This window comes from Mycetomoellerius zeteki, unplaced genomic scaffold, assembly GCF_001594055.1.
Source record: "Mycetomoellerius zeteki isolate Tzet28-1 unplaced genomic scaffold, Tzet1.0 scaffold149, whole genome shotgun sequence".
NCBI lineage: Eukaryota > Metazoa > Arthropoda > Insecta > Hymenoptera > Formicidae > Mycetomoellerius > Mycetomoellerius zeteki.
The window spans coordinates 3,535,911-3,560,940 of record NW_017256436.1 but is presented as its reverse complement, the minus strand read 5'-3'; the positions used below and the strand labels follow the sequence as shown (position 1 = coordinate 3,560,940).

The 25,030-nt window shown below is 31.7% G+C and overlaps 2 protein-coding genes across 4 annotated transcripts in view; both read left to right on the top strand.

Moving 5' to 3' along the window:
* LOC108720315 (proton-coupled amino acid transporter-like protein pathetic) overlaps nucleotides 1–6,873 on the top strand; it is a 9,763-nt gene extending 2,890 nt beyond the window's left edge. Inside the window, exons 3-8 of the mRNA XM_018444253.1 lie at nucleotides 2,109–2,259; nucleotides 2,532–2,738; nucleotides 3,279–3,721; nucleotides 5,265–5,443; nucleotides 5,537–5,718; nucleotides 6,307–6,873. Of these exons, the coding sequence (XP_018299755.1) occupies nucleotides 2,109–2,259; nucleotides 2,532–2,738; nucleotides 3,279–3,721; nucleotides 5,265–5,443; nucleotides 5,537–5,718; nucleotides 6,307–6,378 (1,234 nt within the window). The 3' untranslated portion in view covers nucleotides 6,379–6,873. The remainder of the gene's footprint in view (nucleotides 1–2,108; nucleotides 2,260–2,531; nucleotides 2,739–3,278; nucleotides 3,722–5,264; nucleotides 5,444–5,536; nucleotides 5,719–6,306) is intronic.
* Nucleotides 6,784–24,470, top strand: LOC108720313 (proton-coupled amino acid transporter-like protein pathetic). Of its 3 annotated transcripts, XM_018444249.1 has the most exons (9): nucleotides 6,915–7,326; nucleotides 8,954–9,806; nucleotides 16,773–16,835; nucleotides 18,791–18,880; nucleotides 19,498–19,855; nucleotides 21,295–21,576; nucleotides 21,871–22,049; nucleotides 22,132–22,301; nucleotides 24,006–24,470. In XM_018444249.1, the coding sequence occupies exons 3-9, from the start codon at nucleotides 16,780–16,782 to the stop codon at nucleotides 24,248–24,250; spliced, it is 1,380 nt and encodes a 459-aa protein (XP_018299751.1). In that variant the 5' UTR covers nucleotides 6,915–7,326; nucleotides 8,954–9,806; nucleotides 16,773–16,779; the 3' UTR covers nucleotides 24,251–24,470. The 3 variants fall into 3 exon arrangements, with proteins under 3 accessions (XP_018299753.1, XP_018299751.1, XP_018299752.1); XM_018444251.1 differs by lacking the exon at nucleotides 8,954–9,806 and having other exon boundaries at nucleotides 6,784–6,995; XM_018444250.1 differs by lacking the exon at nucleotides 6,915–7,326 and having other exon boundaries at nucleotides 8,524–9,806.
* The last annotated feature ends 560 nt before the right edge of the window (nucleotides 24,471–25,030 follow it).

The following is a 25,030-nucleotide window of genomic DNA, read 5'->3' as shown; positions in this document are numbered from 1 at the left end:
GCCTGCTAAAAATGCCGTATATCCCAAACAGGTGGGATATACAAGACAACAAACTAAACAAAGAATACGAAAGCAAAGCACTTGTATTTTGTTATACAATGCTATACATGCTTTACTATTCCTCTACACATATGTACCACGAAATAACCACTAAGTCTTTTACACGCCCTACACTCAAAAAAGCGATCTTGGAGTTATAGCGAAAATTATCTAAGTACGAAAAATAGCTAAAATAGATAAATTTCTAACAAGTACTACGATATTGGATATGTATTGTACCTAATCATATAGATGACAGAGATAGAATTTAGATTTGTGCTATAAATTCTATGCGTATGATACATAATTTTCTATCAGATACAAAAAATAGCTGTAATTCTGCTGGGGAGCAGCAAAATATTTTTTTGCGTGTACAGTAATCGTTTTATATAGATTATAATTTATAATGGCGCTACTTATTACAGTGACAAATCGATTCAACTCACAATAATTTCATTAATATTAACAATAAGAAGCTGAAATCAATACTAATATAACATAAAGGCATGTAATAGAGTAGTTACGGGAAAATTACCCCCACTCCTTCTATTTTTTCTGACTTCTGCGGCGTAAATCCCAGCGCGGTGTATTTGCCGGAGTTACTCTATCTATTAATAAAGTCTTAATATCGACGTTGATACAAATCATTTTCAGTCGCAAGGAAATTGATAATTATAATTTAAAATTATTTTGCAATTAGTTTTAATTCCTACCACCGCTGAAAAGTCAATTTCACACATATACGAAGTTACGAAAAGGTGCAGCATTCTTAATATAATAAAAAGTAATTTAACATTCTAAAATTTTTCGCGATCCGTCAAAAATCTACTTGCTAGTGGATTGCGACTTTAGGAATCTCTGTCCTACATAATTATTTTAATAGTTCAACAAAATTATTTTTTGATTTAAATTTTTAAATACCTACTTTAACAAAATTCGTTCTTTTCGTGAGTGCGAAATTATAATATTGATATTACTTTTGATGGATGTTGATTGGAATGTAATTTAATAATTGTGCACGTTAAACTAGCAATTCGTAATGAATTAAATCTGTTAAAAAATGTCTTATTACAATTTAAAGCGTTGAAATATGTCCGAAAAAGACTATTTTGGCCAATTTTATGAATTTATTTTTGAGAAATATAATTTTTTAAAATATTTCTGCCAATAGCATAGTACTATTGATCTTAATAATAGTATAGGACTAGTCTTTTCCTTCAAAATCCATTTCCGATTGTTGCTTTGCGATATTTTTTCGCTGAGATACATAAGATTAATGTTTCAAGGTTTATGTCGCATAAAAGTTCAATGAACCATTGCATGGCAATCGCCACGCCTGATCTGACAGACCAATTTATGACATGAAAATTTTTATCAGGATCAAAATATAAATTTGGATAAAAATATAAATTTGAGTAAAAATATAAATTTGATTAAAAATGGGTAAAAAAGTATAAATTTTTAAAATATCATTTGTATTTTTCTTGGAATTCAAAATAGCAGTTTTTGGACACTTTAACCTCAAATATTTTGAAAACTTGGTGTGCTATTATAGGCCAATCCGCAGTTAAATTCAACATACAAAAATTACAAAGAAAACCACTTCTACTTCTTTAATATCTTTTAACACCCTCAATTTCATAGGTCTGTGTAATTTTTTAATAAATGTGTAAGCTGATAAAAGGTATCAGCTAATTCTATATTATAACAATTAAGCTGTCCTTGGATACACACGCTCTTAATTCTTTTTATATCATTCAAACAATGACTTAAGATCGTATAACGGCCTATATACATTTTCTGTTCATAGACATACTGATTTATATTCAGTCGATTATTTCAAAACAAGGATCGATGTTTACTTTTTTGTATCTTATATTTCTCGAGATAATCAGCTGGAAAGTTTTCAAATAAACACCCTGTATAATAAATTGTATAATATTGTGTTTATCGCAAAAAATTGATAAGGATTAACGAGATTAAATATTATCTTATTTATTATTTATAATACTAAGATTGTAACAAACAGGAAGGACACACTTACATTATTCATGACTAAATTTTTGCAGAGATTTTGCCGTATTCATGCATCTGCTGAAATGCGCAATCGGTACCGGTATACTCTTTCTACCGCACGCCTTCAGAAGGACCGGCTACGCGATGTCTATCGTCTGCGGCATCATCATTGGCACATTGTGCGTTCACATGGCCGTCATTATCGTACGTGAGAACATGAAAAATGATAATTTTTTCATCTCGAATGTTATCGTTAGTATTTCAAAAACAATTAGCGAGAAACAGAAAGTGAGAGGCATCCTCTTGTTTATGATACTTGCCCTTATATCGCGATAACCCAATTGTTTGCGAATCGGCGCCGCTGATGAGATAAGCTATTAAACATTGAGAAAAAGAAAGGTCCCGTCGCGCGAAACGCATCTGAATGCAGGCAAGTTTCTTTTTCTCTCTTTCTCTGTCTCCTTTTTGGTGTGCAGGTGCAATGCTCTCAGGTGTTATGCAGACGTAATCGCGTGCCCATGCTGGATTTCGCCGAAACGGCGCAGTTCTCCTTCCAATCAGGTCCGGAGAGGATTCGAAAGTACGCCAAGCTATTCGGTGTAGTTACCAACGTGATCATTTGCTTCGTGCACTTTCAGGCCGCTGTGATATACATCTTATACGTGGCCACATCGTTCCAACAGGTATGACACAACGCCGCGATCTCATGCCGGAAGTCGAAACGATAAAGCGGCATCGTGACGTCCGTTCGACGAGTCTTACGTACAAAAATCCTTTTACGTAGGGGATACAACCCGGAACAACCTGACCTCAATCTTAACGATCAATTCTTTGATCGACGAAACCGCAATCGACTTTTTTTTCTTATGGAAAGAGTCCTTCGCATCTATCGGCTTGTATCCGGAAATTATACTTTCACGTTTTAATTAAGGAAACATCGATCGCGAAGATTGTTTGAAGGATTTTATTAAAACTTAGCTCACATTCCATCTTATTTGCGTCGGTCCCATATTCTTTTATTGTTGCAAAAATATCAGATATTAAAACAAATAGGAAGATAAGGGAAAATTGCGGGAAATCGATATCTATAAAAAACTGCGATTACTTTCTTTTTTTACGATAACATTCTTGCTCGGTTTGATATAACTTTCGATATCTTCGATATCTTCGATTTATAAACAACAAATTAGAGTTAGGTAATTTCATGCTGGCGGCATTTTCAGGTGATAGAATTTTTCGCGAACGTTGAGATGAACTCGCGTGTTTATATCGTCATCTTCTTTCCTTTTACCTGCGCCTTGGGCTTCGTGCCGAATCTAAAGTATCTAGCGCCGTTCTCCATTATCGGCACTTTCTTCCTGTTCCTTGGAGTTTGCACCGCGTTCTACTACTTCCTGGACGATGTTCCCGATCCCCGTAGACTCGACGTTCTGACGGAAGTTCTACCTGTGCCCATGTATTGCGCCATTTTCCTATTCGCCTTGCACAATATGACCCTGTATCTACCGCTGGAGAACACGATGAGGCATCCTAGTCATATGCCGCGTCTGATTATCGCCAGCACCTTGCTGAACATTGTCATATACCTAACTTTCGGCTTCCTGGGCTACAACAAGTACCCAGACGCTTGCGACACCGTTATCAAGAACTTACCAATGGAGGAGACGTAAGTGGATTATTTTCTATCTTGCAAAACACTCGTACTACTACTAATCCAGATTTAATTAATACTTTAATGTTGAATATATATATATATATATGTATGTATTTGACATGTTTCTCTTTCTTTTTCCCTTTCTCTTTCGACTAATTACAGTTAATTACATTTAATGGAAGAACCACTGCTAGCTTTACATATCATTCACAAACAAAATATTTGAAGAATTTATATCAGTTTAAAATAAATTTTAAACAAATAAAATTTATTAATTGTCAGGAATTGCAAACAAATCGTTATCAAAAGCTCATTCCTTTTCTCTTTCCACCAATTATAATTAATTATATTTAGAGAAGTAACTGCTAACTTTTTATAGGCCATTCGCAAAATGAAATATTTGAAGAAATTACATCAGCTTTTTGTGCAAATAAAAATTTGTTATTTGCCAAGAATTGCAAACAAATCGTTATCAAAGGCAATTAAACTGTGTATTAACGTGCGACAAACGGTAAATATGTCGGCTGTCTGTTTTAAATGACAGCTGTATAATTGACATCGCGTAATCGGTGATCACAGAACAGGATGTGTTTAACATTTATGTGATCGTATGATTCTTTACGTGTTCAGTATTTATGATTTACTTTGTATATACTGTATTTCTCGTAAGAATCACAAGGCGACGAGAAATAACCTTCGAATAACTTAAACTTAACAAAAGCGAAACGAGCTAGCCGACCGTAGAAAAGAAATGCGCAATGTACAATTGTGAGGTCAGTTCGACCACGTAAACGTGAAGGACTCAGGTCTGACTCGGATTTAAAATTAGTTTAAAATCCTCAATTGAAATATTGCCTTTTTTGCGTGAATTATTAAATCGCCTATCTATGCGTAACGAATAACGTTCTGTATCATTATTAATACGTGTCCAGTGACGTAGCTTATCTTATAATTTGTTATGGAATTTCTCTCTTCACAATCGAGTTTTACAGATCGATGATTATATGTAGATTAATAAAGTTTTAATGTATGTACATGCGTTCCTATAACACTGTTGAAGTACTTTGAAATTCAAATAATAATGATATAACGTTTCCTGATAGATAATTAATGACCGTTCTTTTGTCATCGTTATAAACGTATAACATTATACTACTATCTTCTACTAACTCCTGAGCATTAATATAGATCTCTTTTCTTTTTATATAATAATCGCGCTGTGTGTAAAAGAGAGAATGTCATTATCGTGTCAAAAAATTTATTTCCACACTGAAAAAAATATTTGATTGAAAATTGACAAACCAGAAAATTCTGATTATATCAACGTCTATCAATTAAAATTCCGGTTATTTCAACTAGAATTTTAGTAGATTTAACCGGAAAATTCTAGTTAAGATAACCGGAATTCTGATTGACATAATCAGAATTTTCTGATTTGTCCATTTTCAACCAAACATTTGTTTCAGTGCATAATAAATCTTACAATAGATTCGTATCGATTTCAAAATTTACAATTCATGGCTTAATTCATTTTATCGTTCGTTATTCTTTGCAGCCTAGCCCAAGTAGTCAAGATAGCCATTTCCTTGTCAGTTCTGTTTACTTTCGGTTTAACATACTATGTGCCGATCAGTGTGCTATGGCCTATGATCCACTCGAGAATCATTACTAAGAGTTCGCTGCAACATCGATTTTATGAAAGTTTGCTTCGATTAGGCGGTGTAATCGGCACCAGTAAGCGTATCACGATTATAAGCATTTGATGGCACGAATGCCGATTGTAATTAGCAGGAAATAACTCGTCCTTGTTCTTCTTTCTACCTGTAGCGCTGCTAGCCATCGCCGTGCCCCAAATGGTACCTTTGTTGGGCCTGTTCGCCGCCTTGGGCATGTCGACGATCATGCTGCTGATACCCATACTAATCGAGACATCGACTAAGTGGGCGGAAGCCACGAGGACGATGTTCGCAAAGAACATCGCTATTTTCATCGTGTGGCTAATGATCTTGGTATGACTTTTCTTAGAACAGCACAAAAGAACAGTTTTGCAGAAATATCTAAAAATCTAGCTAGATACAAATCTAAAAATAATATTTTCGGATCATTAAAATAATTATGTAAGACTCTCAACATGATGAACAATGCTGGAAAAAATTGAACATTTTAATAACCAGTTTGAGCGTCTTACATAATTATTTTAATGGTCCAAACAAAATTATTTTTAGATTTATATCTAGCTAAATCTTTAGATACTTCAAAACTATCCTTTTCGTATAAATACATGGAAAAATTTATTGTAAATTTTGAATTTTGTAAAGTTTGAAAAAAATTAGTTTTACTTCAAATTTTTCTAATTCAAAATTAATTTTTACAATTTTTTAAAAAATTCGTTTAAACCAAATACATAAATCTTTTTATTTCTCCGAATCAAATATTAATTTTGGTTTCAAGATTTAATCAGTCTTTAAGAGCTAATCAATGAACATTATCGAGTATAAGAATATAGGTATATAAACATTGTTCATCTGGGACAGTAACTTAATTTCAATACGCCGTAATCTTTAGATAAAGCAATGCTCGTTTGTATTATTTTACAGATTTTTGGGACGATAGAGAGCATCTGGTCAATTGTTAGAGAATATAGTGGAACAAAGCAGGAAGAATGTTGATTAATAGCCTGTCAAACTGCTTGAGTGACTCTTAGCACAAAATTATGCTTCCTATCATAAACATAACACGTAAAGCAATCTGATGTCATTTGAGGATGCAGATAATCAGTAAGAGACGAAGGACAGATTCTCCAGAGCAACGAAGCGAAAGAGGATGAGAACGAATAAAATACATGGGAAATCTTTATAACAATGCTCTTCGACTGTACTTGATTTCCCGCATTGTGATTTTATGCACAAAGTAATATCTCGTGTTCCGTTCATTACGAGATCATTTCAGTTTGCGTACCGGCATCGTAAGGATGACGTATCTCGATCGTTTTCATCTTGCGATTTTCTCGCTTCGAAATGTCTGATCAACGTGATTGATATCTGACCGGTATCGAGGACCCTTCATTTCCGTAAAGATTGGAATGTTGCACTTGCGACATTCCGAGGGGGCACCTTCAATTTCCCTTGGCCGGCGTTTACGTAACGTGCGGCACGGCAGAGTTGCGCCGTTCGCGATGTGGAACAAGAGCGACAACCTACAATGAGAAACTGCACCGGCGGCGCAGAGGTGGTCCAGAGAAGGGAGACCTGCCGGGGACCTTCTTGCAAAAGAATGAAGAGAGACGGTGAGTGCGTGCGACCTGTATACCAAGAGAGACGAGGATAAGGTGAAAGGGAACGCGTGAGATGTGGAGGCGCGAATCGAGCTGATCGCACAGTCGAATAACCGACGTCCTTATGGGTACAAAACACAAGCAACGGTTACTCGATGTAGTATTCTTCAAGAATCGGAGGTGTCGACGATTTCTGATTCGAGCGGCTCGTCGCGTCCGTTTTTATTGAGCCTTCGACTTTATATATAGTGCCGTTAATCAATTAATTACGCAGTCACCAACACTTGAGCGAGGATAAACGCGCAATGGGATAGAGAAGCGGAAGCGATATTGCAAAGATTAGGTAGAGGGAAAGACGTGAAAGCGGAAAGTAATTTGATGTTTATACGCTCGATAAATAGCGCTTCGATATATAATTTTGAATGTTGTTATCGTCAATTTTGATTGTTTGTTCATAAACTCGCAAACATTGAAGTTTCTCAGAGATGATCTAAATGTTGTTTTGTAAATCACGTAAATATTTTCAAATACCTTCATAATTATATATTCATGTTAAACTTTATATGTTCGATTTATCAATTTCAACTTCACAATATTTTCGATTTTGTAGCTCCTAATCAGGCGATTTTTCTGATTAACCGTCGCATGTACTTGATAAGTGATTTTATTGGATGAGTGCAAAAATTCGTGCCCGATTTATTATTTAAAATTCAAACAGCTGTTATTTTTGTTAAAAATAAAATAAAATCTAAATCTTACTCTATCTGATGAGAGAATTTAAAAATCTGTTTTCTTAAATTGTGATGGTTTTGACGGAGTTACGAGCAAAGTCAAAATATTCTTTTTATTTAATTCGCAACAACTCAGTAACAAAAAATTGTAGGGACATTTTTTAAAAACGATTTTATAGAGAAAACTTTAAATTTTTACATTAGAAATTAAAAAATTTTTGCAATTTTTTTTGGACATGTGACAGGCCCACAAAATGAAGAAAAAATTTCCCGTTTTGTTTAACTCGTAGTTTTCTATATGTGAAAATTATAAAACTCACATAAATTCAAAAAATATAGTAACTATTCGAAAATAGACATTTCAAGCTTTAAAACCCTTTTTTTAAATTTAAATTTTATTCATTTTTAACAAAATTACAGCTGTTTAAACTTTGAATAATAAATCGGGCACGAACTTTTGCACTCATCCAATATTAATAAAAAAATAAAGAAGTTACTTACTCTTCTTTGTGATCGTACATGGAATTAAGAATAATTTTACTGACATATCTAATAAAATTACATACAGATCTGAAAATATTTTTGTTAAACTCAAAATAATTAAGTACGATAGATAAGTAAGCTTAGGCTCACTGTTAGAATGTCAAAAGTTTTTACTACATTGTTTATCATGCTTGAATTTTCAACATAATTATTTTGATAGTCTAGCCAAATTGTTTTCAAATATATATCTATACCTAAATTTTTAAATATTTCAGCATTGTTGTTTCTGTGTAATAATTAATTATAGATACCTACATCTCTGGAAAAATATTTTACTTACAATTAGCTCTTCAAGCGTTGTCAAATCTCCATCTATCGGAATATGGAGCAATTTTTTACCTATAATATTAGCAAGCAAAACCATTAGCTTTAATTCCCGCCACGCACTCTCGTGCACACTTAAAAGTAATGTCGAATCGAGTACATTACCTGCTGTCACTATCTACTCCCTCCCTTCCTGGTATACTCACATGAGCGATGAAGCTCGTGTTCGCGGTAGTCACTCATGTATAGACTGTCCGTATATATATATATACCTGGCTAACGCTAAGAAACTTGCCCAGTCGTGTGCGGTCTGTCACCATTTCACGTTAATTTTGGCACGTTACTCTTATTACCCTCCCACTTCTCAGTGAAAAACCAAAAACGCTCAGTATCTTGCAAAATTGACGAGGATTATTTATTCATTGTTCTAAGTTCATCGACCACTCAACGATCTCAGACGGAGAAAAAAGTCATCAATCTCTCGGATGATTAATAATTCTGTCGATGTGTGAGACTAAACCCTGATTACACGATTGCGGAAATGCCGGCAATAATTTCCAGTGGAATTCAAGAACAACACAGATGAGTTATCAAAGATAATTTATTCTCGAAACCGCGAAATTTTTGGTGAAGCTACGCACGAATTTTCATTGACATTAATTAGTGAAATCTATTTATCATCAACTTGCAGTGTAAGCGTGCGATTTCCGAGTTATTTTCACATTTCCAAGATTGGTGAGAAATCCGTAAAGCATAGGATATAGATAACGCACAGTGCAGGTCACTGTTTAATCGTCGTCATTATCTCTTTGCATATTTGCAGACGGCAGAATTTATTTGATTTGTTGACTGCAGGATTGCGCGATTCATTTGGATTTTTATCTGATAATCTTGTAAATCATCACCTAAACAACTTTAGTAATCCGCTCATTAGTCATTATCGAGTTATATTATAAATGTAATCTTTAAGAAAAAAAAAAGGCAATACGAGTCCTTCTGTAGAACTTACGGGTTCCCGCTCGATCAGAACTCACGTGAACGTTTCGTGCTCCATGAAAAGGAGGAAAACAGAAAGAGACGGAGAGAAAATAAAGATCTTTAGATAGACGAGAATTGAAATCAAAATATTAAAGTAAAATATTGAGTTAAACAAGAGGATTGATATTTCATCTGAGCCGAGTGATAATGTGAATCCGATATACTTCAACGTCGTCAAAGAAAGAAATAAACATTCTTCGTAAATCAAGCAACAAATCTTCCTTCATCCTCGTCTCAATATACAAGAGTAAGTATGATTTTAACAGTACAAGTTACGTACACCGTAAATACGTATTCGAGAAAATACATGAAAATATAAAACTTTGTTATTTAAATTATCGCCCGAAGGTTGTTGACAAAAGTGCTAACTTACAAATGACTTATTTACGCAAGGAGTGTGTACCTACAGTCAGAGAAAACAAAATATTTCTGCAGTCTATAACGTGATAACTCTGACATTGAAATATCCGCAACTGATCTTATAAAATCATGAAAACGAAAGTAATTTTTTGAAAACTATCAAAATATAGTCACGACCATGTTCTTCCACCATGGTCACGAAACAAATGTGACGTAGAATATTAACATTATTTGATTATAGTTATATGTAACGAGTAATTGTATATATCATTAAATAATAGTAAATTAAATATAATAATAAATTAAGTAAATAATATATAAATTTTATGTGCTGTTAAATAAAGAATAGTAGTAAAATAATTACGCGAATATTTAGATGAGAGAGAGAGAGAGAGAGAGAGAGAGAGAGAGAGAGAGAGAGAGTCAATGAGTAACCTAAATTTTGCCTTTAAAAATTAAAGTGATGTAAATTACGTTATTTATAGGGGAAGATCACCGATACCAACATACCACTTTGTTTTTAAACAATATTTCTTAAACAAAAGGTAAAAATACAACTTCAAAAAGATAAATACAAATTAGAAAGTGTCTTCTATCAGATAGTATAAGCAGTTTTTATAATACTGTTTGTAATTTTGCAATAATTAAGTTTCTCATAAGTTATGTAAAAATGAGCTTCAAGACATAGTAGGCAATATAATGCCAACATTCCTATTCTATAAATAAAGATATATTCTATTCTGTAAAGAAAACTAATTTATGAAACTATAAATATTTAAAATGACATAATATTATCAATAATACAGTCACTATTATTTTAATTACGCAATTTGCAAAAGAACACCATAAGAATTTTCTTCTCAGATTCATAGAATTTGTTTTTAGCTGATTTGGTATAGAAATAAGGCACAAATATATGAATTATGAGTTTGTACTTCTTTAATTAGCTAAACAGATCACGTTTTTATTAGTATTAATAAGGTGCAAAGGTTAGTTTTTAAGAAATAAGGGAATGTCGCTTTAGGAGACCTATGTTAGTATCGGTGACCTTCCTCTATATTGACTCATTCACGTATGCTGAAAAAATTGCTATTTTAAAAAAATATTAGTTGATTCAACTAAATGCATTCATGAGCTGTCAAGCAAATATTTGTTAATTCAGACAAAAGATTATAAAAGTTTGTTGACATGTTTATTTAATACGTAAATATACGTTGAGACGTATAACATCATTTAATTTTTCTCAATGTAATATACAATTACACAAATTGCTTTAAAAACCTTGAACTATCTTTAAATACCTTTAAATACCTTTAAATACCTATAAATATCTTTAAATACTTTTAAGTGGTCATCTATATCTATTGTCTATTGTTTTTCAAGTTTTAAAACAAGTAAGAAAAAGACGAATAAGAATATTTTTATACCATATAAATTCTTTAACAATTGTTATTATAATAAATAATATTTATTAAATTAAAACATTCTTTAATGTAACAATTACAGTATATAATTAATTATATAATACTAAATAATATAAAATAATACAACATTTTCATAATATAACACAATTTAAATTTAATGGAGATATATATATATATATATATACCTGGAGATATATTAAATTATATTATAATTGGAATTGTGTGTGTGTGTATGGATAAAGTATTGCTCTGCGTGAAAGCGGTTAACTCTTATATTTGACGATCTAAGTAGCATAGTAGCGCTTGCAAAGCGCTAAAAAAGTAATCATATGCACTTTTTTAGCGCTTTGTTAACGCTTTGTAAGCGCTGTGTGCTACTTGAGGAGATCTTAGAGAGATTCAACCTTGAGATTTATTCCATATATTTTCTTATAAATTAGTTTTTAAACCATTCATAATTTGTGTAAAGCGTAATGGTCATTTTTAAAATTAATTATGTACAAAAATTCATAAAAGAGATTTCTATTTAAGGATATTTAAAAAAGCATGTCAAATGTTAAATGATCGAGCTATCCAACAGCAAGTTTTGCTCGAATTTGCTACTAATTTGCCATTATATTGTGTTGTGCATATTCTCAGATTTTGCCATCTATTTGTTGTTTGCTTCCCACTTTATGAGCAGCAAGTTTTGTTACATTTTTGTTGGAATTTTGTGAACATCGATTCAATTAATAGATTTTGCATTATATATAATTTTATGATCGATTTTATAATTTATTGTATATTTTTATATTTTTACAATACGTAAAACACAAATTTTTTCCAATTGTTAAATATTTCCAACGTACAGTTTAATGATTTTTCTGAAATAATTAAATATGTTTGATTATAGAAAAATTCTGGTAAAAATCGACTTTAAATTTATTAGAATCTCTTATTAAAATTCGACATCATAATAATGTCGTATACATAAATCTACTACATATAAATACTACATAAATCTATACACATCATGGACAAGCATTGATGAATCAGTATTCAGCTCAGTAGTTAACATTTACTAAGAAACAAATCAAATGGCATGCAGTAGTTATGTGCAATTAATCTTTTTATAAATATATATAAATGAATGCGCGCGCGTTCATATTATAGTAGGGATAAGGAAGAGTATGAATTTAACTTTAAACTGAAAGGTTTGAGTGATAATAATTTAGGTTGTGTGACTGATGAAAGATTGATTTAAAGTTCGACGCGCACTTATCTCTAAGAAATTTTTTGAAAAAAATTGTTCTTTTCTATTAGAATTAAATTAAAAAAATAGTTTTGAAAACGCAAATCTTTGAGAAAGAAATATTTTTTATAACAAAAAATTTTCTTACATAAAAAATTTTTTTTATATAATCAAAAGATTACAATTATATTTTAACGAAAAAAAATTCTTTGTTATTATTTTTTATTTTTCCAGTTTAATTTGTGTTCACAACTGAAGCATACCTATTTTCTATTTTATTAATTACAATTAATTTAAAAAAAAAAATGAGATTTAAATATACGATTCCTAGAACGGTAATCTAATACACTAACGCTGAGCTAATCACATACTTGTCGAGTCATTGCCAGCATTATACCTTTTACTATAACCATTCTTAATTTCATATTTTTGCTGATAGTTTAATATTATTAATATTTGAGGGGATTAGATGGAAACAAAGTTATACGCTGATATTTATTAACTCAGCTAGGAAATGAAAATAACAAAGTCCTGAAAATAACAATTCTCCTCGGCAGCGTCATAATACAAGGAATGGAATACCTTATATTTATACCATGGTATAAATATAAGGTATTCCATTCCCTGCAAGGATGCACAGTCGTCTTGAACATGGCGGCTGCTCTTTGACCAATCAAAACAAAAAATCTACCATGTGCATTCCATCAACTTTGGAGCAAGCATTTGATTGATTGTTCTGATTTAGTGTACCGCCATTATGTGCAATGGAATACCTTATACCATGGTCAGCACCGTAATATAAAAATACAAGGTGTAGCATTGCGCATAATGGCGATAGCAGTACTAGAAACAACCAATCAAATTTTGCCTAAAATTCACTTTCCTACTGCACATCCACGAGAATGTGCCCCAAGTAGAACATAGAAGACATAATAATATCACGAGGACATCATCGTGACTTCATTCGTCACTTATAAGTTAATTTTTAAGTATCAAATGACATCATGATGACGTTCTGTAATATCATTATGACTTAATTATGACTCCGTTTTTCTACCTGGGGTTTCACCTTGTATTCTTACATCATGACTCGAATCCTTTGTGGGCCATGTCAGATTTTTTCAAGTGATCATGGCGTGGCAAAATATCGCTGCCATGGACATTTCTACCAGAACAATATATTAATAGCAATTTTTTTGTGTAAATAATTGTAATGTAAATAATTCTAACTTGTGAAAGTTTGAAAGCTTCAACTATTCAATAAAAAATAAAAATATCATGTTTTGTAATAATAAAATGACTTGCATTACGACAACGACTGTCTATTGTATATGTAAGCAAGTATTTAAAATGATATAATTAATTAATTAATTATTCTCTAAATATTCAATTCTTTGTGTGTGTGAACATAGAATACAATTTTAAATATAATAAACACTTATAGTTTACAGTAAATTATATGAAAGCTGACAAATTACGGATATTTCTGATAAAATTTTTTCAAGATCGTGAAAAATAAAGAACTGTATCTACTTGAGTTAATCCTTGATAAAGCTTATCTATAAGGTTATTAAGATTATTTCTAAGTAACGATCTATTTCGCTAGAACTAATTTATTGATTAACTTATAAAAAATCGTTACAAGGTGGCAAATATTTCAACAATAAATTGCTACATCATGTCTCGATATGATGTATGGTGTAGAAATAAAACTACAAATATACTTCTTTGTAAAGAGAAATGCTCTCTTACATTTTTTTCGATATCGTTAGTTAGTATTCTAAGTATATATTATATAAAAGAAACTAAATGTTTTAATTACTTTAGACTCTAATAAAATTATTATACGATTTAGTTTTTTTAATTGAATTTTATTATACTACAGTAAATATATTATTTTATAGTTTTAAACAAATATAAATAAAAATTTTATAATAAATTTACAGGCATAATTAATTATATTTACTTATATACGTTTTTGTTACGTAGCGTTAATTTTTTTTCAAGATTAATTTCCACCTTCGCAAATTGTAATCACAGATTGTCCTTGCGTATCCTCTTGACATTATTCTTTGACATTATTCTTCGTGGAATATTTATGAGACATAGTTTCAGTTGCGCGAGTCCTTCGCGACTTTGAAATCTCTCATACATGCGTTGCATGTATTCGCTTAAACAATCAAGAATCTCCAAGAGGATTCATATAGTTATACATTCGGATCCGTTAGTTACTGCCGAATGAGATCATTAATTCAAAGAATGCATTCGTTCGCGTAATATAATCATTTTCCTACCGCTTTTAATTAAAATGGCGAAAGCAAATTAAGGGGTCATCACACATAAAATTATATAAGTTGCATAACCATAGCATAAAGCCCCTAGACCAATGAGAATCTTATGTAAATCAGACATGTCTTTATGTTGAACGTTTATTGGTTCAGCGGCCTTATGCTATGGTTATGTAGCTTATGTAACTTTGTATGTAATGGCCCTAAGTAATATATCCACACAAACTTGTATAGCTGCATAAACATATGCATAAAGAAAATTATCCAATCACATTTCTCTTATAAAGACGCACGTAAAATATGATGGGATAATTTTCTTTGTGCATAAGTTTATGTGTGGATATACTCTAAGAATTGGTCGCAAATCGGCTGACTGCAATCTTGAGGGGCCCCTTGCACAACTCTTGACTTTTTACTTTCCATTAATTTCCCACGTGAATCTCGGGTTGTCCGTCGGGTTGCAATCCATGAAGAATTTTTATCATCGGTCGTCGAAAAAGTACGCTTGGTTTTTATTGGCGAATAAACTTCGGAGGAACTTTTAAGAAAATTGGTCAAGGTGAAGCATCATACGATGTCTACTTGTCAGATGTGTATTGTGTATATAGTTAGAACTGTATTTCTTTTTTACGTAATTGCAAATCATTTTTGTTTTTTTTACGTAACTGATCACTTTTGTTGATAAGTCTTTAGAAACTCGTATTTTTTTTTTGCCACTATGTTTTTCATATCCAAATTCCTCTCGTCAGTCTCAGCTCTCTTTTATTAATATTCCATCTTGGTAAATTAAATCCCATAAAATTGATTATCGATAATAATTAAGCTTTGAACTAAATATCGTGATTTACCGAAACTTTCATCCAACTTTTCACAGATCTTATTATTGCTTTGTCAAATTTTTGCATATGATTAAAGAGAATTGATATTCGATCTTTTTATTGATCATTTCTTTACTTTCTTAGTTATTTTAATTTTAAGTGGCAAATTAAAAGTTACATAATATATCCGAAATTTCATTGCGGCGTGTTAATTTCTTATCACAAAAAATAATTTCAGAGAAATACGCAAATTTTTGTAATTCAAGTATTGGTTAGTATTAACTCATACAACTATTAGAAGCGAAAAAGAGTAATTAATTCTCACAGTCGATTAATCCGAAACTTGCCTTTAAATTTTCTCTTAAACAGTTTTATCAGTCTAAACTTTTTTGTGCGGACAAGGCGAACGCAAGGAACTTGGTCGATATCATGTCATTGATAATATCGTTAATTAAATATATAAAAGAAATTGCTATCACAGCATGTTTTCCTTTTCAAAGCTTCATAGATTGTCACACTGAATGTTAGTATAAAAAATCGCGGTCAATCAGTTTTTGTTTAGCAGTTTAGCTGATCATTTCATATTTACAATGTGATACGACCACGAGGAAGCCTTCTGTTTCCAAACAGCATACGATAACGCTTATCTCATTCGATGCGTCGGCAATTCCTTTATTTTTAATTGTAAATTTATTGATTTTTTTTAACATATTATTAACGTATCATTAATAAAAATTATAAGACAACTGATAAAAATGTTAATGTTGTAATAACACATTACATTATAATAAGAAATAAAATTTCGAAATTTATTTTTACATTCGTATAATTTTATCCAGAAAACAAAAATATATAAAAAATTTGAACTTAGTAAATAAATAAATTTAATTTTAGAACAATTAATTAATACTAATAAATAATGTAATTCTTTATTTTTCTGGTCTATGTTATAATTTAATTATTATTGACATAATATATCTTTAAAAGTGAACTGTAGACTGTAACATATATTTAAGAATCATATTTTTTGTTCCTTCTGTACCTTCTTTTTTCTCACACAACAAAACTCATATAATATTGTTATTCTCTCAGGATCGCCATGGGTCGAGCAGAGAAAGAGCAATCAGATAATCCCATGACAGAATTCAGTAGCAGGTATTTCCGCAAATTAATATTCGATGCTATATTGTTTGCACGATGAACCAAATGACAAAATATAAAAATATTGATTAAAATGTATTTCACTAATCGCATTGCAAAAGATCTTGCTGATATTGTTTATACTAGGGGAAGGTCACCGATACCGACATACCACTTTGTTTTTAGACAATATTTCTTAAACGAAAGATAAAAATACAACTTCAAAAACATAAATACAAACTAAAAAGTGTCTTCTATCAGATAGTATAAGCAGTTTTTATAATACTGCTTGCAATTTTGCAATAATTAAGTTTTTCTTAAGTTATGCAAAAATGAGCGTCTGATAAAATGGGCTCCAAAACTGACATAGTAGGCAATATAATGCCAACATTCCTATTCTATAAATAAAAATATATCCTATTCTGTAAAGAAAACTAATTTATGAAACTATAAACATTTAAAATGACATAATAATTATATTATTAATAATACAGTCACCATTATTTTAATTACGCAATTTGCAAAAGAACACCATAAGAATTGTCTTCTCGGATTCATAGAATTTGTTTTTAGCTGATTTGGTATAGAAATAAGCCACAAATATATGAATTATGAGTTTGTACTTCTTTAATTAACTAAACAGATCACGTTTTTATTAGTATTAATAAGGTGCAAAGGTTAGTTTTTAAGAAATAAGGGAATGTCGCTTTAGGAGACCTATGTTAGTATCGGTGACCTTCCTCTATCAAATCCTACAGAATACAAATAACGCTGCTCGACAAAAAAAACTTCTCTAGTACGTCACATATCATAGTTATAATATGGCAAAATATGTAAAAATAATCCTTTTTGCAACTTTAAATGTAAATTTTTCAAAACGGTAATGTGATGGAACACTTTGGAAACCGGATTCATATTCATCAACCAAAAAACTATGGAAAATAACTAATCTTGTTCTGGTGTTTTTTTTTGTTGAACAATGTAATTAAATAATGTGCATGATCGACAAAAGCTTTCTTAATGATCAAGTCATTCAGCGGTAAACGCGTCAATAGCAGATAACGTGGCTTCTGTATACGCAGTGTCTGCAAAACTAATCATTGGATCAAGATTAATCGTCATGGAATGTGATTGTATCGTGTTTCATGAGGAGATAGGAAGCGCATTGCATAAACTTGACGTTTTTCCTTATAACTCTTGATCGAAATTGATTTAGCTCTTGTTAACTTTATTATCACTTGACAGGTCACGTGATAATAAAAATAGTACAAACGGTACTACAAAAATTTTTGCTTAAGCGTCTTATAATTCTAAAAGTGTTTCGTCCAAAATTATGTATTATACATACAAGTATAATACAATATCTAGTAGAGTACATTTTAAATAAGATTTGATATAATATACAGAATTCACAGTAAACAACGTGACTTAATTTTTAACGAGACAAGAATTGCCTATATGTAAATTTTCAATATCATTACATAAATAATACGTATAGTTTATCAGGAAATATTACTTTTTAATCTTCTGTCTGTGTGCAAGAATGCAAACACACCCAGGCTTAATTTAAATTAAATTTTGTAACTTTTTTTATACCTATCTTCTTAAAAATCAATATAAAATTTCACAAATACTTACGCGCAGCCAAAGTTTTTTCTTTATATTTTGCACTGAAAATGCATGTGTGGGGTGTAATTAGATACACCTCTGTGCACGATTAACGTTAAAACATTTGTACATAGAGAGAAGTATAATGCAGCTGTAGAACTATTATTGAAAACATTAATTCTTATATATTAATGATTAATATTTGAAATAATATTAATCATTAAACAAAATATAAATATATAAAAAATGTCAGGAAAAAATAGGTTTGGGAAACATAGGCACATGTTATTGCATTCTTTTGTTATTTCGTTGTAATGAAATTTAATACTTTGTATGTATAATAGTTTATTTTTTCAATTTAGCACGAAAATAGTTCCGAATATCGGCGAGTATAAAGAAAAGGATGAACTATACGATCCATTCGAGCATCGTGATAAACGACATGCAACCTCGTAAGTTTCGTTAAAATTCTAGAATTTTTCTCGGCACTTAAATTGACACGTATTTTCCATATTCTGTCAAAAAAATATTAGGTATTGTAACATCCTGTCTTTAATGTATATATTACCGTATCGCCACGTGATAGCAAAGTGACACATCTCATAATTAGGGAGTTTTTGCAATACCATTTATCTAGATATGGTGAACAGATCAAGTTATCTTCTTCTTAACAACTAATTAAGAAAAGGATAACGTGACTTTAGCGTTCACTGTATCTAGATTAATGTTATTGCAAAAACTTCCTATTAGCAATTCTTTAGTAGATTATTTTGTAAATTCTGAATTGGAATAATATTTAAAAAACAAATTAGGATAGTGCATTATATATGCGTAACTTCTCTTTCTCTTTCCTATATCTTCAATTTAAAAGAAACTGTGGGAGTTTTCAAAATTTGAATACTTCCACTTTTCTAAAGCTAATTTTTTACTTCTGTTACTTTTTTTTATCAACGCAACGTTATGCATGAGCATAATATATGTATAGCCATAATAATATATACATTTTGTAGCAAAGAAACATATAATATTGTATCGATATCATAGCTTCATGTTCTGCCGTGCGTTTCAGAGATTTGGGCTCCTTGGCACATCTCCTGAAATCTTCTCTAGGGACGGGAATCCTGGCCATGCCACATGCAATAAAGAACGGCGGGCTAGTGTTTGGCGGTATCGGTACGATTATAATCGGCTTTATTTGCGCCCATTGCGTGCATATACTGGTGCGTACTTCTCATATACTCTGCCGACGTACTAAGACGCCGTACATGACTTACGCCGAAACGGCGCACGCAGCCTTTCTCTGTGGACCGAAATCGCTCAGGCCTTGGGCTAACATCAGCAAGATATTTGTGAATACGGCGTTATGCGCGACATACGTGGGCGGCTCGTGTGTTTATGTCGTGTTTGTTTCTAGATCCCTTCAGCAGGTATGCATCTTACATAATTCATGACAGTAAGATCGTTTATGTATGCTAACAAATGCTTGGCACGACTAACGGAACTTATTAATACATTTTTGCCTCATTCTGTTACGATTAGTTCCTAAGTTTAGCACATTTATGATCAAAACCTAATGTAAGTCTAATGAGTACGAAATTGTTTTACATAATGATTATACTACTTATCGTATTTATCATATTAATCCTTTCTTATCATCTGCCATAAATATTAGGGATATGTTAGCGAAATTGTTTGCGAGATATATTAACAAGTTGATTAGGTCGTCGTTTTGTAAGGGAGAGAGCTGACATTCAAATTAATAACTCAAAAAAACCTTATAAATTTCCCTTACAGAAATCTAATACTGCAGAACAGTAATTAATTATTTATTTCAAGTAAATAATATTAAAAGCACTGTTCAGTATCTTTAATACTTTAAAAAATAAATAATTATTTACTTATTCTTTTTCAGCAATAAATTGGTCAATATAAGATTTCTGTAAGTGATACAAATACAAAGTACACGATTCAAGACTAATTTGATAAAAATTGACTGGTGCTCCACAATTTTTACGATTTCGCGATATTGAATAAATATTTTTCCATACACGATGATTATTGCATTCTTTGATCAACAGATAACTTAATTCAATTAGTGAAGCAATAACGAAAAATTATATTGATAATAATTGATAATAATTATATTATATAGTTTATTGGATATCTTAGATTACAGTGCTTCTGTTAATAATTCTTATCATTTATAATACTATAAAGTTTTTTTGCTATTTGTTACGTAATTATTGATCATGTATCGCATATACATTCTAAAATCATTATCTATTTTATATGTACATTCATTGACGCTCCGTGATTTGTATGATTGTTATTCTTTAAATTACTTAAATTATATATATAACTCAAGTTATATTAAAATACGATTGAATTTAATTGGAATCTAAATGATAGAATAGAAATATATATAGAGATAATTCTAATTCTTACACAAATTTGGACACGAAATTTCAAAAAAATATAAAGTATTCAATGTTTAATTATTTAAACAATACAATAATAGAAAGGCGTCAAATTTTAGGTAATGTATTTTGAAGGAATAGTTCTACTTGTCCTCTTCTTGCATGCGACCGAGTGCTCTCTTGCTATAATAGTTTTCCTTATACATATACCTGCATCACGACATCGCTATCTCTAAAAGATTTCTTAAAGATCTTAAAGATTTAAATGGAAATCTAGGTGTAAATGTATATTATATAATCTTAACAAGTTGAGAGAGAGAGAGAGAGAGAGAGAGAGAGAGAGAGAGACTTCCACTTGCGAGAAAATATAAAAAGTGACATCGCTCTTCCAAAAGTCATGAAGACCAAACCGATCTTCCATGTTACAGCTGTGCGTCTTTTCTTTTCAGATCGTGAATTTTAACAGTGGGAAGGATTTAGGTATTAATATGTTCATTTACTCATTGATCCCGGCATTGATGCTGCTCGGTCAGGTGCGCGATTTAAAATATATGGTGCCATTCTCGGTACTGGCGAACACCTTCATGATAACCGGCTTTTCGATCACGCTCTACTATATCTTCAGCAACAGCAACCTGCATTCGTTCAACAACAATCGGCTGTTAGCCCCGGTGGAAAACCTGCCCCGTTTCTTCGCAACTGTGATATTCGCCATCGAAGGTATCGGCGTTGTAAGTTCCCATTACCAATTGCCATAGTGTTATTAAACGCGAATTAAATCGTGGTACCTTGGCCTTTCTTTATAAGGTCGGAAATCCAGAAGGGGACATTAAACGCGAGTAACAGGTCGTCGCAGGAGTAGGTGGTTTTTTATTTGATCGAAAAGATAACAGCTGAGAATAGAACTAATTCGATGCAGCAAGGCAACTGTTACTTTTGTAAGCGAATGATTTAAAAAGTAATAGCACGGTTTCTCTTGCGTCTTTCGCATTTTCGAGCACTTCCAGGTACCATTGTGATCGCAGGTGATGCCCGTGGCGAACAACATGAAAAATCCACATCATTTCCTCGGATGTCCTAGCGTACTTAACATCACGATGACGATAGTCGTGAGTCTATATGCTATGATGGGAATATTCGGTTTCCTCGCGTACGGCGACGATGTACAACCCAGCATCACGTTGAGTCTACCAATATCGGAAATGTGAGTGGACATCTCTTTTTGCTAAATGTTAATACGTCATTTTGATACATGCATTGTAAACTGATGAATGGTAATGTTTTAGTCCGGCCCAAGTGGTGAAGGCCCTTATTGCTGCAGCTGTTCTCTTTACTTACGGTCTGCAGCTCTTCGTGCCGCTCGAGATCATGTGGAATTCCATAAAGCACTTGTTTAACCATAAGTTCCTGGCCTTGGGCGAAACGGTGATGAGAATATGCATTGTTATACTAACAGGTAAAGTGGTTAAATTATTCAAATGAGGAGGTGTTAACTAGCTGCTACTGTAATTAAATCTGAACAGCTTAATTATAAATAGAAACAAATTCAATGTAGGCTATAAACAAATGATTAAAACGTAAATCAAACAAAAAGATGCTGATACAACTTTAAGAATATGGATTTTAAATATTCCAGTTATATGATATATGCGAGTGTTATTAAACGCGAAAAACCGGTCGTCGCAAACATAGTGGTTTTTTATCTGATTGGAAAGGACAACAGAAAATAGAAATAGTTTCGACACAGAAAAGCTGTTGCTTGTATAAGCGGATGATTCACAAATTTACAAATCGTCTACATCATTCGGCGACTCGTGCCTTTTTTCGTATCTATAAATGGATCTCCAAAGAAAGGACATATAATTTAAAAAAAAAAATTAGAAGTAATTATACCTTTTTAATTCAGATTTTCATTTTATAGAATTTCCTTTCTTACGCTATAAATTTTCCCTCTCTTTTCTTTTCTTTTTTATTAGAATTTTAACTCTTTGAGAGACGTAAATTATAGATTTTCAAAATGTGATATATCTAATATCATGGACAAATATTTTTCGCATTTTTATCGAGAGATTTGTGAGATCAGAGATACGATTAAATCTATCAAGATTGCAATAACGAGCGAAATGGTTAAACAGTTATCAGGTATACTTAAAGACAGAGGACGTATTTTTCAATAGGCCAAAAGTTAACACCGCTTTCCCGTAACCTTTTCCTGTTGCGTTTTTGCCGCGATATTCTAGCGATTGCGAGATGGAGAAACTGCGATGAATCACTCATTCCCGACAGAGAGGAGGTCGAGTCGCAGACCTAATCGGTGAGCCGATTGAATGATCGGTGTCACCCACTTACTCCGCGTGCGTGTACGCGTGACATGCCTTTTTATCATCAAGTGTACCGAGAAAGAAGGGAATCGTCTGCTTTATTCGATTCGGATCAGTTCTTTCGTTCGGTGCAATAGATTCGGCCCACTTTGAGCCGTGTGTCCGATTCAATCTCTCATTGTTACGATAGATTTTTTTCGCTTATTAAAAGCTTCTCTCTAAATACTAACTAAACATAAATAGTATATAACAGTATATCAATATCATACAATCAATATCATAATTTGCCGTTCAACAATAATGCGACACGTATTATACGTAACAACAGTTACATTGTTGAGTAGGAAATTACAACATCGATGTAATATTACTGTTAGTTTATGTTCAACGAATTCCGATGCGTTGAATTGTAATTGCAAGCACGTAAATACAGTATCATGAGTGTCATGAATATCTAAGTACCGTGAAAAATGTGTTACTCGTTTGGAAATTATGTTTCCTTTTCCTTTATCGATATTTGTGTAAAATATAATAAGAATATTATACGATTAATAACATGTTCTTTTTTTATAATGAAGTATATTACATATACTTTGATATCTCTAGAAAATATTATTTGTAAATTTATAAAATAAAAAATAGAAAGGATAAAGATTCATTGATAATTAAATATGTAATAATAAGTTAAATAGTTAAGTGAAGCATTTTACGATACGAATGGCCTAATCATATATACTAAAGGATATTCTACATGCACGTTTATTATAAATGTAAGCTTTAATTCAATCGGAAAACAATGATTAATATGTTTGTGATACATTATGATTCTTTTTTTACAGTGATCTTCGCGCAGTTAGTGCCTGATTTGGATCCGTTCATTTCTCTAGTCGGTGCAATATTCTTTTCTATCCTCGGCATCAGTATCCCAGCTGTCGTCGAGACGATTTCGTGCTGGGAAAGCCATTTGGGTACTTTCAACTGGCGGTTATGGAAAAACTCTATATTACTTATATTCTCGTTATTAGCGTTAGCATTTGGTTCATGGATCTCAGTGCAAGATATAATCAACCTTCCTTCAGAATAAATTTTAGTATTTTATTTAATGTTTTATTTTAATTTCTTATACAATTGGAACTCCAAGTGTCGACAAGAAACGCAACGAGTTTTTTAATGGAACAACTAATTAGCACGTACTTTGTATATTCTCGTTATTTGCGTTTGTATTTGACTCGTGGATCTCAATATTATACAGATATAATGAAGTATTATAGTTAATAATATATTTTACTGAGTTTATTGTTTTATTTACGTCTCTGCTTAATTTCCTGCACTATGTACTTACTGTCAGCTGTTTATATTAAAGATGAAATGAAGAAATGAATTGAATGTCCTAGTGCGAGAATGGAAAAAAATTTCATGACTGATAGGCTTTGTTTTAAATACCTACAATTTCCATACGTTAAATATAATCATCACGGATTATGGATCTATTATTCTCATTATTCTTGTATCATTCAATTTCAAGATCATACTTCATTGATACGTACTGGAAAAAGCAACACTTGTTAATATTCGCAAGCAAGTCGGCTTGACTGATATTCATGTTGAGATATATTATTTTATAATCCGTTATCAGCAGTCTTGCCATTTCGTGTATGATCAGATCTAAAGCAGAGTTTCTCATCCGGATTCAGTTAACGCGCGTGCAATAAAGAATTGGTATGCAAGAAATTAGAAAAATTGGTATGCAGGAAATGCGGCTCAGAAAAAACAATTGAGTCATTTTATTTGCGATTCATTCGATTATAAAATTATCTACCGTTTAAAGTATTTAATTATTATAGATATTAAGTACTTTCAAAAT